Genomic DNA, 17,213 nt, shown 5'->3' with positions numbered 1-17,213 from the left:
TTCAAAACTAAATTAAAAATGATACTGAAACTTAACTTTGGATCTGTTCTAAAGTTGAATTTTTTCGTTCGCTAATAGCATAAAATCGGACCGAAAGTTTAAGCATGTTCATATTGTTTAGGGCATGTGGTTCCAGTTGCCCCGCTACTAGCAATCTTCCTAAATGTTGATGAAATACAACAGTGTGAAAATTGGTAGACAGCACTCACTCTGAGATGCAAATCTTTGTTAACCATCAGTTCATTTCCAGATGTTCTAAGGTAACTAGATAGATAAAAAAATCTACTCACTCAGCAGCAGCAGAACACACACATAAAAGATTATAATTAGGCAAGTTTCAGAGCCAGAGGTTCCTTCTTCTGGAAGAAAGGTTGAAAGGGAAGGAAGAGGGGTGAGCAAAATGGGCTGGACAGGTCTATGAAAAGGACCAGAGTTTGAGAAGTCACTGTAACCTCTTAATCGATGGTAATATTCCACTTACCATCTAGTAAGTCTTCCCTGACCCATGGTTCTGGGTGATTTCTATGAAATCTACCCCTTTTCCTAAACCTCTTCAATCCTTTTCCTTCACCCCTCTTCCTTCCCCTTCAACCCATCTGCCTGAAGAAGGAGCTGCTGGCTCCAAAAGCTTGCCTAATTATAATCATTTGTGTGTGTTCTGCCGCCAATTGGTAAGTAGATTTATTTTTATCCATCCAGTTACCTCATTTTGTCAAAAAGTGTTTCCATTGTTATATTTCCAGATACTCTGTATGTCAATTCAAGCTATTTCTGTGAACACCTTATAAAATTTATACGAGTTGCGCTATTCAAGATCTACATCGACACAATCTTGTCACACATCAGTTCACAGACTTCATTCAGTGGTATGTATGTTACATTACTGACACATTCATTCTGAAAGAGTAACATCTACAGACAGAGTCACAGTGTCGACACTTGCCGGCAGGGGAATTCTACAGGCAGCAGCCCGAGAGGACGATCCGCGGCTCTTTGGCATTCCAGAATTGATGCACTGTTCCAGCAAGGCCTGCTCCGAGGGCGTCGGCTCCGTCGAGCCGAGGGAGTCGACACTCAGTGAACTCAGGGATCCCCCGCGACTGAGTACAGTCTGCACTTCTTCGGACGCTGATGCGCAGCTCACACCAAGCTCCTCTGGAAAAATAAGCATACTGTAAAAACGTTGTCACCTACCCTACATCATATTGTTCTGACACTCTGCCATTTGCAACACTCTGGCTTCAAGACTGTACATTAGATACTCTGTTAGTTACAAACCATTAAGCACATGGCTGGTTGAATGTCGTTCAAAATTTTCAGAGATTATACTACAGTGGCCAGTTATTTGGAATTTACCCTGTATCTTCCTTGGTGAACTCAGTGCAGAAGACACGATTTTATTTTGCCCTCGGCCTTACCTGAAGCCTGGCAGCTGTTGTCCTCCACTGTGGTGGCGTCCAAAGAACTGGGAGAAGTGCCCCTAGCTGGGGGCACAGCACCCTCCGGGTACGCGGGCACCGGTAGGCTGCTACTGCTGCAGCCATTCTCAAACACAGGATGTCCTTGTGAAAGTCTGGAAACAACAACATTGTTATCCACGTTAATGCACACAGGGTCACATTTAATAGGCAAGAGATACATTATTGTTGTTGTTGTTGTTATTGTTGTTGTGGTCTTCAGTCCTGAGACTGCTTTGATGCAGCTCTACATGCTACTCTATCCTGTGCAAGCTTCTTCATCTCCCAGTACCTACTGCAACCTACATCCTTCTGAATCTGCTTGGTGTATTCATCTCTTTGTCTCCCTCTACGATTTTTACCCTCCACGCTGCCCTCCAATGCTAAATTTGTGATACCTTGATGCCTCAGAACATGTCCTACCAACCGGTCCCTTCTTCTTGTCAAGTTGTGCCACAAACTCTTCTTCTTCCCAATTCTATTCAATACCTACTCATTAGTTATGTGATCTACCCATCTAATCTTCAGCATTCTTCTGTAGCACCACATTTCGAAAGCTTCTATTCCCTTCTTGTCCAAACTATTTATCACCCATGTTTCACTTCCATACATGGCTACACTCCATACAAATACTTTCAGAAATGACTTCCTGACACTTAAATCTATACTCGATGTTAACAAATTTCTCTTCTTCAGAAACGCTTTCCTTCCCATTGCCAGTCTACATTTGATATCCTCTCTACTTTGACCATCATCAGTTATTTTGCTCCCCAAATAGCAAAACTCCTTTACTACTTTAAGTGTCTCATTTGCTAATCTAATACCCTCAGCATCTCCCGACTTAATTTGACTACATTCCATTATCCTCGTTTTGCTTTTGTTGATGTTCATCTTATATCCTCCTTTCAAGACACTGTCCATTCCGTTCAACTGCTCTTCCAACTCCTGTGCTGTCTCTGACAGAATTACAATGTCATCAGCAAACCTCAAAGATTTTATTTCTTCTCCATGGATTTTAATACCTACTCCCAATTTTTCTTTTGTTTCCTTTACTGCTTGCTCAATATACAGATTGAATAACATCGGGGATAGGCTACAACCCTGTCTCACTCCCTTCCCAACCATTGCTTCCCTTTCATACCCTTCGACTCTTATAACTGCCATTTGGTTTCTGTACAAATTGTAAATAGCCTTTCGCTCCCTGTATTTTACCCCTGCCACCTTCAGAATCTGAAAGAGAGTATTCCAGTCAACATTGTCAAAAGCTTTCTCTGAGTCTACAAATGCTAGAAACGTAGGTTTGCCTTTCCTTAATCTAGCTTCCAAGATAAGTCGTAGGGTCAGTATTGCCTCACGTGTTCCAATATTTCTACGGAATCCAAACTGATCGTCCCCGAGGTTGGCTTCTCATCAACTTGGAAAACAAACAGAAAACTATGTATGATAATGGGGTCTCATTTTGCTTTGGTTCCACTCTATAATATGGGTGGCCATTAACCTTAACTTTGGAAGCCACAAACTTATGGAACTGTTTCAAAGAGAGCTGTATTGAAACTTCCTGTGTGCTGGACTGAGACTCGAACCTGGGACCTTTGCCTTTGGCAGACAAGTGCTCTACCAACTGAGCTTCCCAAGCACGACTCATGCCCCGTCCTCACAGCTTTACTTCTGTCAGTACCTCATCTCCTACCTTCCAAACTTTACAGAAGCTCTCCTGCGAACCTTGCAGAACTAGCATTCCTGAAATAAAGGATATTGCGGAGACATGGCTTAGCCACAGCCTGGGGGATGTTTCCAGAATGAGATTTTCACTCTGCAGCGGAGTGTGCGCTGATATGAAACTTCCTGGCAGATCCCTCTCATTCTGAGAGCTGTATTGTTTGGAGATTTAGCTCTAAGCAGAGTGTATGTGTGTACGTGCACAATCTCCTCCTGAGCCCCTTAATCGATTTCAAGCAAATTTGGCATAAAAACAGCAGGTCTCACAAGTAACAGTGCTGTGGGGTTTATAACCTCCTGGCTCCAACAGGAGTGGAGATAAGGGCAAAAGTGTGTTTTTTCATCCATGACATATATAGGCTGCTCTGGACGAAAGGCATGCTGTCTAAAGGCAGTATTGGCCTACCAAAGCAACCTGCTTTAAAGTGCAGTATACAGGTCAGGGGCAAGAAATGGTTCTCCAGACCCCACATGTAGACTGACCTAATTGACAGGTATATTGTGGGAGTAGTATTGGCCTACTTTAATGAACTGTATTGCAGGGACTACACATGCTGATGAGTGCAGCTGCGGACAGGTTGAGATGGATAGGGAAGGGGATGGACAGAGTGATGGGAAGGAGACGGACGGAGTGAGGGGGGGAATAGGAAATGTACAGAGAGAGGGAAAGAGGGGGAGATGCATGAGGCAGATGGAGAGTGTAGAGAGCTGGTGGAAAAGAAAGAGGAGGAAGTGGAAATTGAGATGGAAAGAGTGAGGGGGAGGAAGATGTAGTCAAAGGGTGGGATGTGGAAGGTATGGTCAGAGGGAGGAGAGTGGAAGATACAGTCACAGGAAGTGGGTGGAGGAAATGGACAAAGAGAGAGGGAGGAGCAGATGAAGAGACAGAAAGAGTGGGACGGTGGAGATAGATAGAGGTGGGGGAGGATGAGGAGGACAGACAGAGTGAGGATGAGGTGGAATGGGATTTTTTTTATTTTGGGGGGTGGGGGGGGAGGGCAGATGTGTTCAGTACATGTGTTTCACACATATGGTTGAACCCATGTGGAAAAGGCTAGTAGTTAACATTTATGAAAAAATAATTTTATATCATTAATTAACTGTCAACAACTAACTAAATTTGCAGGGCAGAGGACAGTTTTATTTCAATGTTTGCATTTCAACTTACAAAATTATTGCTTGAATGTTTCTCAGACATGCAGCAAGATTGATTGGTTGCTGTGGAACATACTTTTGATGGCGTGTCATGGCATCATCATCAGGTTACTCTTGCTAACTGATGTCGTGACTTAGACGGTAAGATATATATACAGCTGCTACCTTCCACCACTCTTGTCGTGTGCACGGGCCATGCGCCATGTTAGTCACAGTGAAGTCCCAGGAGTCGAGTGAAGGACCTCGAGCCTCTACTCTGCCTCTTTGCTGGCCAGTAATGTGCCTCTGCTGTGCTTTGTGTAACTTCAATGTTGGATTCCTTCCTTAGATTAGCTGGAATTCATTGTCCCGTATCAATGAGGTTCGTACATAGCTGAATTTCAATGCCTACAGTTCTAAAATAGGGATTTTTTCAAAACTTTTTTTCCTTCATATTTCATTTTATGGTTGGCCTTGTCCTACGTGAGCAACAAAAGCGAGCGACAGTGAGCGACTTCTGCATACGCAACACTCCAGCGACAAGCAGCAACATCGGGCGACAACATTGGGTGTCCTGCTTGCGAGCGACCGTGTCGCGCTACAAGATGGCTGCTTAGAGCCAACCAGCTGTTTCTATAAAACGGCGTCCGTAACCTGTAGAATACCGTAGCTGGAGAGTACGGCTACAGAATTAGTTTACTTAAGGAAACAAAGCAAAAAGGAATGCTCTGCATGAAATTTACAAATGGAGGAATCTCCATCGAGAATTTCATGAGTATCGTCAACTACAAAGATCACCAGACAAGTTCTTCGAATACATGTGAATTAGCAGAGGAGCATTCGACTATCTCATCAATAAATTAAATACGAATGTTTGTTTACATGATCAAGAACTTTTAACAGCCAATAAATGCAGAGGAATGACTATTACATGACTAACTACACTAAATACAAACATAAGCACAAAGAATGATACGCGTGGACAATAGGTGGCATGTACAGTTTGTAATTACGTGCAAGGATAAGGTCCTGAGTTTGATTCCCAGCAATTCCTGTATTTTTACTGAATCAATTACGATCTGTATACTAAATTTTATGTATGCTGTTTACACTGCATCGCTAAGTATATTTTTAAGGTCTTTCCAAAGAACTTGATCTTCACACTTATCCCACTATATCACACACATTTAATTCCTAATAAATTACAATGAACCATGCAATTTTGCAGATATTTCATGTTGCGAACGTAATTCATCAGCAGTCAGAGTTAAGGCCAAGTGTTTCAATTACTCTAAATAGTCTGTAAAAGTAAAGCTTATAAAATTTTTGAAAAGAAAGTCAAACATTCTGTGTAATGATCTGTCTAAAAGTATGAAATAAAAAATATTACGGAAACGTTTGTTGCACCTCATTTTCTGTTCATGTTTGCAAGCATCATTCAAAGGCACGTAGAACGTTTCTCTGATCTACTTATTTCTTTTACACAAATAATTTCATAAAATATTTGAGTGACTTCTTCCATTTTTTAATTTCAAGTTTCATTCAGAAAGCATGATCGTAATGACTCCTCGTTTGCCTTCCTGATGTACTTGATTCGAAGGAAGCCTTTTTGACATTTAAATTCCACATCAATGTATCTTCTTATGAACAAAATAGCTAGGTCTTGAACAGATGACATTTCTGACACTTCATTTAAAGCAGCTTTTCATGAAATATTTCAATTCTTCCTCAGCTTATTAACTAACTTGTCGTTCATTACCCTGATTACTTTCAAGCAGTTAAATATTTTCATGCCAAAGTAGACTTCATGCAGGTCACTTTGATACCCCGTTTACCTGTTTCTCTCTCTTTGTTTGCCTATGAAAATTTGGACAAAACCTCATGGTGTAAGTTATAGGAAGTCTTGTTTTCGCTCTGCTCATGCGTTTACAAAAACATATCGAGTGTTAATCATATGATAAAATAGTCCTTTCTGCATGCTGTCATTTCCAAAAATCGTCTTTTCGATATCTTGAACCTTTCATGAGATACGACAATTTTTATGACCACTTGATTCCCAAAGTGTAGGAAAAGTTCGGACGCAAGCGACCCGTCCATGGATATAACAACCAATATCTCAAGAACGAAAAGAGATATCATTCCGGTCTCAACTTTAAATACAATTTACATATAGTGGTTACATTGTATATGCAGTAATGTATGGCCTTAAATTAACTATTCGGAAAGTCTACACAATGTGATTTTACCTCTGCAAATTCTTAAAAATTTCGTGCAGCCACGTACTCAATTTTGTGCAGCACAGTAACTATGACCAATAACAAAAATAAATTCTGACCTTTATCATTTAAGGATATCAAGCTATAGGTTGCAGAAGAATCAAATTTTTTCACCGAATAGTTTTCTTAAAATAGGATGTTAAGTAATTCATAGCTACCGTCATGTCTGCTCCACTGCTTTGCCAAGAAGACACGTGTGCTACAGCTACAGCAACAAGATTCAAACACAGTTGAATTCAAACATCGCCAGTTGCACCGGGAGACAGGCAGCGACACAGATGTCGCTCACGCAGGAAACTTCCATAACTACACCTGTGATTGTGTAATGTTGCGTGCTGTCGCTCGCTTCTGTCCCTCACGTAGGAGACGGCCTTAGTCTCAACGCAATGTTCCTCAATTGCTGATTTTGTTGGCTGCCAGAGATCAGTATGTCTATGTTCAGTACAGTTTTCTTCAACTGTGCAAATGGATTGTCTGACATGTTCATTTCCACACTAGCACAGTATGTAATACCCACCAGGTTTTCAGAGTCCCAGGTCATCATTTACTGCCCGTAGAAGGGATTTAGCCTCAGCCATTGGGAGATACACATCTCTCATATTTTGTCAGCAAAAAATTCTACCGATTTTTCTGAATACGTTGCTCACATATACGATGTAGTCTGCCAATGTGGGTTTATCCTCATCGGTTGTCGGCTGTTGTGTGGCCTTCCCACTGAAGGAGCGTTGAATTGACAGTCAGTATAGCCACAAAGATGGCACATTATGCCGTCAAAATTTGTTGCACAATGAACAAACAATCCAGCTGACTTGCATGCCTAAGACACCTCAGGAGCAGCATATTTTCCAGGAAAACCTTTGAACATCAGTTATTATTGAACATTGACTGAACCCAGCTCACTGCAATATGCTTCCCTGTGTAGAACTTCAGACTGAGCAACATCCGCAGCCACCAATTTATAAAATCCTATCGATTACGTGATAAGTCACACAAATCTGAAGGCTGTAAATTCAACTAAATACTTAGGGATTACAAGGGATTACAATTACAAATAATCTAAATTGGAATGATCACATAGATAATATTGTGGGTAGAGCAAACCAAAGACTGTGATTCATTGGCACAACACTTAGAAGGTGCAACAGGTCCACTAAAGAGACTGCTTACACCACGCTTGTCTGCCCTATTCTGGAGTATTGCTGTATAGTGTGGGATCTGCATTAGGTGGGACTGACGGATGACACCGAAAAAGTACAAAGAAGGGCAGCTTGTTTTGTATTATCGCGAAATAGGGTGTCACAGACGTGATACGTGATTTGGAGTGGCAATCATTAAAACAAAGGCGTTTTTTGTTGCGACGGGATCTTCTCATGAAATTTCAATCACCAGTTTTCTCCTCCGATTGCGAAAACATTCTGTTGGCACCCACCTACATAGGGAGAAATGATCATCACGATAAAATAAGAGAAATCAGGGCTCGCACAGAAAATTTTAAGTGCCCATTTTTCCCGCTGTTCAAGAGTGGCACGGTAGAGAGACAGCTTGAAGGTGGTTCATTAAACCCTCTGTCAGGCACTTTATTGTGAATAGCAGAGTAATCACGTAGATATGGATGTAGATGTGTAACCCTTAACATTTTGGGCTATAGCCACAGGCAGCCTTCTTCACGGTGACTCGTGTGTCGCATCTTCACAATTATAAACACAATACTGTGCCACACTACCCATCCCCCTCGTCTGCTAAAGGACAAGGACACCTTGCCACTCCATGTGAGGACTCAATGGCAATAATGTGGAGCTCGTATGCTTTACAGACAAAACTGCTTCTTACCCTTTGTTGTTTGTTAATCACAAATCAGATAGAAACTGCTCCCGTGATGCACTACTGCTTACGCAATTTTCCACAGTTCAGAGGATCTGCCAGGACATACTGTTCATTCTCTTGGGTTATTTACCCCCATGTAACGTGGCTATCTCTACTGCAACAGCTAGTAAAATTCTATCAGGTAATATCCATATATATTCCTATCCAATATTAATATAAGTAGTTGCTGTGATGGTCTTCAGTTTGAAGACTGGTTTGACAACAGTGTATCCTGTGCAAGCCTCTTCAGCTTTGAATAACTTCTGCAACCTGTGCCCTTCTGAATCTGTTTGCTATATTCATCTACCGGTCTCCCTCTACAATTTTTACTCTTGACACTTCCCTCCATTACCAAATTGGCAATTCCTTGATGGTCTCAGAATGTGTTCCATCAATTGATCTCTTGATGTAGTCAAGTAGTACAGTGAATTTCTTTTCTCCCTAATTCAATTTAGTATATCTTCATTAGTTGTACAATCTACCCATCTTATCTTCAGCATTATTCTGCAACATCACATTTCTAAAGCTTCTACTCTCTTATAGTGTGAACTGTTTATCAATCACATTTTGCTTCTGTACAAAGTTCCTACTCTGGACAAATATCTCCAGATAGGCCTTCCTACACACCAATTTTGGTTTGGCTCCTCTTTCCATAAAATCTCAGGCCCATCATAATCATAAGAGTCCCCTTTTCTTACATCCACCTCAAGTGCCCACATCACTCCAATCTTCACTCTTCTATTTTGTCTTGTAGAAATTCCTCTTTCAGTAGGTCTCTCAGAATTTGATTCTCCACTCGTATAGTTGTGTCACTCATTCTAATATTCAAAAATTTCCTTTCACAAACCCATATTCTGCTTCCTTGCCTTTACTTCAATATCATTTGCAGCAAAGCTCAAACAGGTGCACAATAGGTTTTGTATATACATCTTTTGCCATTTTGGGGCACTTCCTTGTTGAAAATCAGTCTTCTTGTTGTTTTGAAAAATTCTGTCACTTTTTATACCCCTTAACTTATCTCTTCCCTGTTTCCCCCACAGGATTATCAAGGAATATTCAGAGAATATTACACAGAAAACGAGGACTGTTGGCGATGGGAAGGAGAAGGGTGTATGGTGAGGGAGGGATACCATACTTTAATTTGTAACATGAACAGCACATAAACTGGATCAAGGAATTCCTTCAGTGTCATGTAAAGAATAAAAAGGAGAGTACGCTACACAATAGTATGAATATATAAAATGCACAACAAAACTGAAATTACCAAACCACCATGCACTTTTGACAAGTGTCTGGGTGATACAAACACACTTTTCTTAAATCCATATCTCCATCTGCTAAAAATAGTGGTTCTACAGGGTGGCAACATTGTTGCATCAAAAGATTTACCTGAAATTTTTTTTTCCCCTTTCTTTCTTTTTTTTTTCCAGGTTGATGCTCCAGCTTTCCTGACCCCATTTTTGTCATATTTGAAGTTTTACTCTACTAGTTTCCGGGGAGTCAATTTTTTTTTAGTTGCCTCGTTTAGTTGGGATTTACAGTTTTATAACAATTCACTAAATTGTAAGCTCTTGGTGCCCCCATAAATTCCTTCATTACTGTTGTCTGATCCCATTTCGTGCCTCATTGGGTCACTGCAATAATCTTAAGTATGAGAAATTCTCACACCAAATGACTTCAAACTGTTGTCAGTGGAATGTAATATCGATAACTTTGATATTAACTACACATCATTTTTGAAATTGCACGTCTTCACACAAAGGTCACTACTAACTTCAAGCATGCTACTGTGAGCAATTCATCAAAATAGAACCATATTCACAGCTACCTGACAAATTGTAATGCACACAAATTACACTCCACAACACAATAATGACTATTCTCAAGGTTGGTGTGCCCTAGAGTTAGCCACAAACATTACAATTCAATGTATTCTTTCACCTTTCCTTACAAGACTTCACAAACTGCTGTTACTGAAGCAGACTCTTAATGGTGTAACAAAAGATTCAGCAGATTTCTTTCCATCAATGAAATGTTATCTTCCATGTAAAATATCTCAGGTATCCCTCCAAGTCTTTCTCTGAGATTTCTGTGACTTACTGGCCCATTGCAGGCCCCCGAGAACACCCAATTTTCCAGGTTTCTCAGACAAGCCGCCACCCCGTTACGGGACAGAGACTGCTTACTGACCTCTTCAATAGTACTGCAGGTTCTCCCGAGCCCGTGGTGAGGTCGCTGAGAGAGGAGCGCACCGAGAAGTTGTGCGGGCTGTCCTCGGTGGCAAATGTCTCCAGTTCGTCCTGGGCAGCCTGCCCCGGCGGTGGCACTCGCAGCCTGGAGGACAGCGAGGACGCGCGCCTCGGCACCACCCGGGCAGCTGAGGCGGTGTCCGCAGCAGCCACGGGTCGGTGCAGCACCGTAGAGGTGCTGGGCGTCTTAGCCTGCAATACCGACACACAAACTCTGCCTACTGTGGGTCTGACACAAATACAGAATTACAGAGTTTAATTACACAGCTTGTCCACAGCAATTTTTTTATATAATTTACTAAGTTAGGTTTCTGTCAGAGACACAAATAGTATTTTTATTAGCAACTAATTTCTAACATTTCATTCATTCTCAAACCATTACGTACATTAGAAGGTACAATATTAACAAAATATGAAATACATTTTGTGTACCTAGATCACAGCAGTACAACAAATCATTTATAGCATTAACCTGCATTTGTAATGCTTCACAATACATAATACATCTGTTTTTACATCAACTCTATATAACAAATGTTGAAACTTCCTGGCAGATTAAAATGATGTGCCGGACCGAGACTCGAACTCGGGACCTTTGCCTTTCGCAGGCAAGTGCTCTACCATCTGAGCTACCCAAGCACCACTCACACCCCGTCCTCACAGCTTTACCTCTGCCAGTACCTTGCCTCCTACCTTCCAAACTTTACAGAAGCTCTCCTGTGTATCTTGCAGAACTAGCACTCCTGAAAGAAAGGATATTGCGGAGACATGGCTTAGCCACAGCCTGGGGAATGTTTCCAGAATGAGATTTTCACTCTGCAGTGGGTCCTTAGTTTGAGTCTCAGTTCGGCACACTGTTTTAATCTGCCAGGAAGTTTCATATCAGTGCACACTCCACTACAGAATTAAAAATCTCATTCTGGAAACATCCCCTAGGCTGTGGCTAAACCACATCTCCGCAATAGCCTTTCTTTCAGGAGTGCTAGCTCTACAAAGTTCGCAGGAGAGCTTCTGTAAAGTTTGGAAGGTAGGAGACAAAGTACTGGCAGAAGTAAAGCTGTGAGGACGGGGTGTGAGTTGTGCTTGGGTAGCTCAGATGGTAGAGCACTTGCCTGCAAAAGGCAAAGGTCCTGAGTTCGAGTCTCGGTCCGGCACACCGTTTTAATCTGCCAGGAAGTTTCAACATTTGTTGCAAAGGCAAAGGCCCCGAGTTCGAGTCTCGACCCGGCACACCATTTTAATCTGCCAGAAAGTTTCATATCAGCGCACACTCCGCTGCAGAGCGAAAATCTCATTCTGATAACAAATGTTACTTGACTGTATTACGGTTCTCTTGATACACTAAAAATATGATAGCCATCTTTCGTCGCTTATATATAAAAATCTGACAGGGGCATTTATTGTTTACTATGTGCTCGACTGTTCTGTCTCTCAGAGGTCATAAAGTTACAGCTAAATATGCAGATGCTGTACTGACAAAAGGTCTCAGACATTATTGAACTATTTTATGAATTAACAATATGTCATAAACTAACTGTATAACTGAATCATGAATCACTTTTAAAAAGAAAAAAAAATTGTATTAACTTTTGTACTGTTCGTTCATAAATTTGTCCGACTCCTTTATTTTCCATTATGTATTTTCCAGTCTTCGAGTATGTCTAACTTCATTCCTTTAGGTGCCATTTGAAAAATTTTCATAGTGTTCTCACTATGAAGACAAAGGAGCCAGAAAAATTGACTAATGAACAGTCAGAATTTAAATAAAATAATTTTTTCTATTTCACTGTATGATTCATGATTCAGTAAAGCAGTTAGCTTATGACCTATCGGTAATTCATAAAACAGTGCAATAATGCCCGAGATATCCATCAATACAGTATCTATGTATATAACTGGAACATTACGAGTGCTGAGAGACAGAGAATATGAACGCATAACAAACAATTGAAGGTGCCTGTCAACTTTTTATATAAAAACAAATACAGATGCCTGTCCAATTTTGACCGTGTCTAGACAATTGTAATACAGTTGGATAACATTTGTTAGACTGATGTGATGTAAAAAAAAATTATTATGTACTGTGAAACATTAGAAATGCAAGTACGTCATAAAATATTTATTGCACTACTGCAATCTGTGTACACAAAATATTTAAAAATTTTGTATTTTATGTTTTCTTAATAACACTGTACCTTATAATGTAGGTGGTTTGAGAATGAACAAAAATGTTCGAAACTAGCCACCAATAACAATATTATTTGCAACTCTGATGGAAACCTAAATTAATATACAGGGTTACTCTAAATTATGGACCCATTTTCAAAAATTTGCAGGTATTCAAGTAAAAATCCAAAATGAACAAGCTTTATACCAATTAAAAGAGGAAGTTTCAAAGTTTTTGGCAGGCAGCAGCGGGAGGGTGATGATGGTTTCAGATGCGGCCGGTAGAGTTCACCCGGCAATAGGGCCGTCATTCTGTATGACAGTTAGTTGTGAGTGAGATGGCGACTGTGGAGCACAAGGTTTTCCGAGTTTTCAAGTTTGCAAAAAGTGAGTTTCAAATTGCAGTGCAGTGGGCATTTAGTACCAAATTCTGTATTTGACCTCCAACTCGCAAAAGCATTAGCCGTTGGTTTAAGCAATTTAAACACGCTGAGAGTGTATGCAAAGGAAAAAGCACAGGCCGACCGTATGTGTCAGAGGATGATGTCCGACAGATTCGAGAACGTTTTGTGCACAGTACCAGTAAGTCTACCAATACAGCCAGTTGAGAACTTGGAATATGCCAACCAATTATATCGAAAGTTCTGAGATGGCATTTGCTGTACAAGCCCTACCGACCACAACTTGTGCAAGCTCTCAACCCCAATGACAAAGAGAAGCGTCTCACATTTTGTGGTCATGTGCTAGCAAATATGGAGGATGACGCACTTCTACAGCGTGTAATATTTAGCGACGAAGTGACGTTCCACCTTAGTGGAAAAGCTAACAGCCACAACGTTCGCATATGGGGTTTGGAAAATCCACATTCCCCATTGCAACATGAAAGAGGCTCACCAAAGATTGACGTGCTCTGTGCTGTATTCCGTACAAAGGTTTATGGGCCATCTCTCTCTCTCTCTCTCTCTGTGTAATGGGAATCATGTACCTGGACATGATGGAATAATGGCTGTTCCCTCAAGTTACGGAAGATTCCCAGGACTCCATTTTTCAACAGGATGGGGCTCCACCCCATCGGCACCCTGATGCACGAGGCTTTTTGAATGACTCCCTTCCTCAGCGCTGGATCGGTCGCAGGGGACTTGAGGACCAACTCTGCACTTCTAGCCACCGAGATCTCCTGATCTCAGACCCTGCGACTATCTCTTATGGGGTTGTGTGAAGGAAGCTGCTTACGTCCTACCTCTACTGACCACTCTGAATGATCTGCGGAACCGGATCACTGCTGCCGTGGACTCAGTTAACAGCAGATATGCTTTCGCGTGTGTGGGACAAGTTTGGCTACCGCGTCGATGTTTGCCGTGCAGCCTACGGTGGCCACATTGAACATTTATCACATTTCTGATTAGTTAATTATTATTAAAAACTAATTAACTACAAATTATTAAATTTATTAAATTGATATCAAACATTATGAAAAAAAACTTTGAAACATCCTCTTTTCATTGGTATAAAGCTTGTTCATTTTGGATTTGTACTTGAATAAATATGAAGTTTTGAAAATGGGTCCATCATTTAGACTAACTCTGTATAACAAATAAGATGAGTAGCTGATCTTGATATCAGCACAATGTTAGAAGTACGTAAAGTCTTTTTCGTTAGATATGCGGAAGTGTTTCAACAGCTCTTTCTTTCACAGCATTTACCTTCTCATTGATGATCCACTTGTTTTCATGACTTGGTAAATTTATATCTCGCCAGATGCCTTACTGTTACCGTAGCCTTCAGTTAACACAACGGTGGCATGTGCGTCATTGGTCTGTTTAAAAAGTATTCTGTGTATCATTATATTTTAACTGTGTGTGTATTGTATTTCCTCAGATGGAGATGAGAGGCCGACCCAGCATGTGAACAAAGAAACATAAAAACTGTCTAAAAATCCAGACTTAGGTTGGCTGGTGTGCATTGCTAACAGTCATTAATACACCGCACAGACGTGACCCGGGTCTGGCTCACCTCCCTGTCATGCTGGCTAGCAACCTGCATGCTGCTAAATGAGGTGGTTACAAGAAACCAGGCAAAGCTTTCTCTAACAATGCACTTCAAATTCAGAATGAAAATTTGAAGCTAAGGTTAATCTACCGGGTGATCAAAAAGTCAGTATAAATTTGAAAACTGTATAAATCACGGAATAATGTAGATAGAGAGGTAAAAACTGACACACATGCTTAGAATGACATGGGGTTTTATTAGAACCAAAAAAATACAAAAGTTCAAAAAATGTCCGACAGGTGGCATTTCATCTGATCAGAATAGCAATAATTAGCACAACAAAGTAAGACAAAGCAAAGATGATGTTCTTTACAGGAAATGTTCAATATGTCCACCATCATGTTCACAAAATGTCTGATAGATGGCGCTGGACAGCAAAATGTTTTGTAACTGCTACCGTGATGGGTGAGAGGTACGCCGATATGTTACAGAACCGCATCATCCCCAGCCTGGCTGATAAACACCTGCTGGAATGTACGATGTTTTTGCAGGATGGCGCTTCACCCCATATTGCTAGACACGTGAAAGATCTCTTGTGTGTGTCGTTTGGTGATGATCGTGTGCTCAGCCGCCACTTTCGTCATGCTTGGCCTCCCAGGTCCCCAGACCTCAGTCCGTGCGATTATTGGCTTTGGGGTTACCTGAAGTCGCAAGCGTATCGTGATCGACCGACATCTCTAGGGATGCTGAAAGACGACATCCGACGCCAATGCCTCACCATAACTCCGGACATGCTTTACAGTGCTGTTCACAACATTATTCCTCGACTACAGCTATTGTTGAGGAATGATGGTGGACATATTGATCATTTCGTGTAAAGAACATCATCTTTGTTTTCTTACTTTGTTATGCTAATTATTGCTGTTCTGATCAGATGAAGCACCATATGTTGGACATTTTTTGAACTTTTGTATTTTTTTGGTCCCAATGAAACCCCATGTCATTCCAAGCATGTGTATCAATTTGTACCTCCATATCTACATTATTCCATGATTTATTCAGTTTTCAAATTTATACTGACTTTTTGATCACCCAGTATTTTACTATATAGCTAAAGTGGTCACTCCATTCATCAGTCCCAATTGCAAATTGCCTTTCAAACGGTTTTCCAAGGCCAATAAAAATTTTATTTTCAATATTTCATGCAGCTGACCAATTTAAACAATTAAAATGCTGACATAATCTACTTGTTAAGAGGTACAATCTCATACTGAAGGTTCAACACAAGCATTAGAGATAGAAAATGTGTAGATGTCTTGAGGGAGTATAATTTAAAGTGCACAAAATACCCAGACTACATTCATTCATTCATTTCAATCCAGATAATGATAGCTACATGAAACCCGGAAGTATCAGTGTAAGACTGAAAGAAATGCATCCTGCAGGTGTTAGTATTTAAATTCTAATGGCGTGCCGAAGCATGATCAACAACATGCCAGAGTTTGAAGCATTCATGAAAAGTGGTGAAGCTCACATAATACTAGGTACAGAAGCTAAAAAATTGAAGCTGCATGTGAAATTGTTTGGGCAGTATCGAGGGTGGGCATAAAAAGATAATTGGATCCTTCTATTGCCCACCAGATCTCCTGATGTAACTGAAAACTTCAGAGAAAACTTCAGTTCACTCGTACGTAAGTTCCCCCACCATATCAAAATCACCGGTGGAGACTTAAATCATCCAACAAGTAATTGGTAAAATTAAAGTTTTGTTAGTTGTAGAGGTAATCAGACATCCCGAGAAACTTGACTAAATGCCTTCTCTGAAAGCTACCTAGAACAGATGGTTAGGAACCCCACTCATGATGGAAATACACTACTGGCCATTAAAACTGCTACACAAAGAAGAAATGCAGATGATAAACGGGTATTCATTGGACAAATATAGTATACTAGAACTGAAATGTGATTACATTTTCACGCAATTTGGGTGAATAGATCCTGAGAAACCAGTACCCAGAACAACCACCTCTGGCCGTAATAACGGCCTTGATACGCCTAGGCATTGAGTCAAACAGAGCTTTGATGGCGTGCACAGGTTCAGCGGCCCATGCAACTTCAACACGATACCACAGTTCATCAAGAGTAGTGACTGGCGCATTGTGACGAACCAGTTGCTAGGCCACCACTGACCAGACTTCGGTGAGAGATCTGGAGAATGTGCTGGCCAGGGCAGCAGTCGAACGTTTTCTGTATCCAGAACGGCCCGTACAGGACCTGCAACGTGCTGAAATGTAGGGTTTCGCAGGGATCGAATGAAGGGTAGAGCCACGGGTCGTAACACATCTGAAATGTAACGTACA

General features: G+C 41.0%; 1 protein-coding gene across 1 annotated transcript in view; it reads right to left on the bottom strand.

Moving 5' to 3' along the window:
* Nucleotides 1-17,213, bottom strand: part of LOC126214965 (uncharacterized) — an 815,775-nt gene that overhangs the window by 74,085 nt on the left and 724,477 nt on the right. Inside the window, exons 26-28 of the mRNA XM_049941599.1 lie at nucleotides 10,640-10,890; nucleotides 1,419-1,573; nucleotides 944-1,155 (exon numbers count right to left, since the gene is read on the bottom strand). Of these exons, the coding sequence (XP_049797556.1) occupies nucleotides 944-1,155; nucleotides 1,419-1,573; nucleotides 10,640-10,890 (618 nt within the window). The remainder of the gene's footprint in view (nucleotides 1-943; nucleotides 1,156-1,418; nucleotides 1,574-10,639; nucleotides 10,891-17,213) is intronic.

The sequence above is a fragment of the Schistocerca nitens genome, chromosome 12 (assembly GCF_023898315.1).
Source record: "Schistocerca nitens isolate TAMUIC-IGC-003100 chromosome 12, iqSchNite1.1, whole genome shotgun sequence".
Taxonomy (NCBI): domain Eukaryota; kingdom Metazoa; phylum Arthropoda; class Insecta; order Orthoptera; family Acrididae; genus Schistocerca; species Schistocerca nitens.
This window is presented reverse-complemented; position numbering and strand designations above follow the sequence as displayed.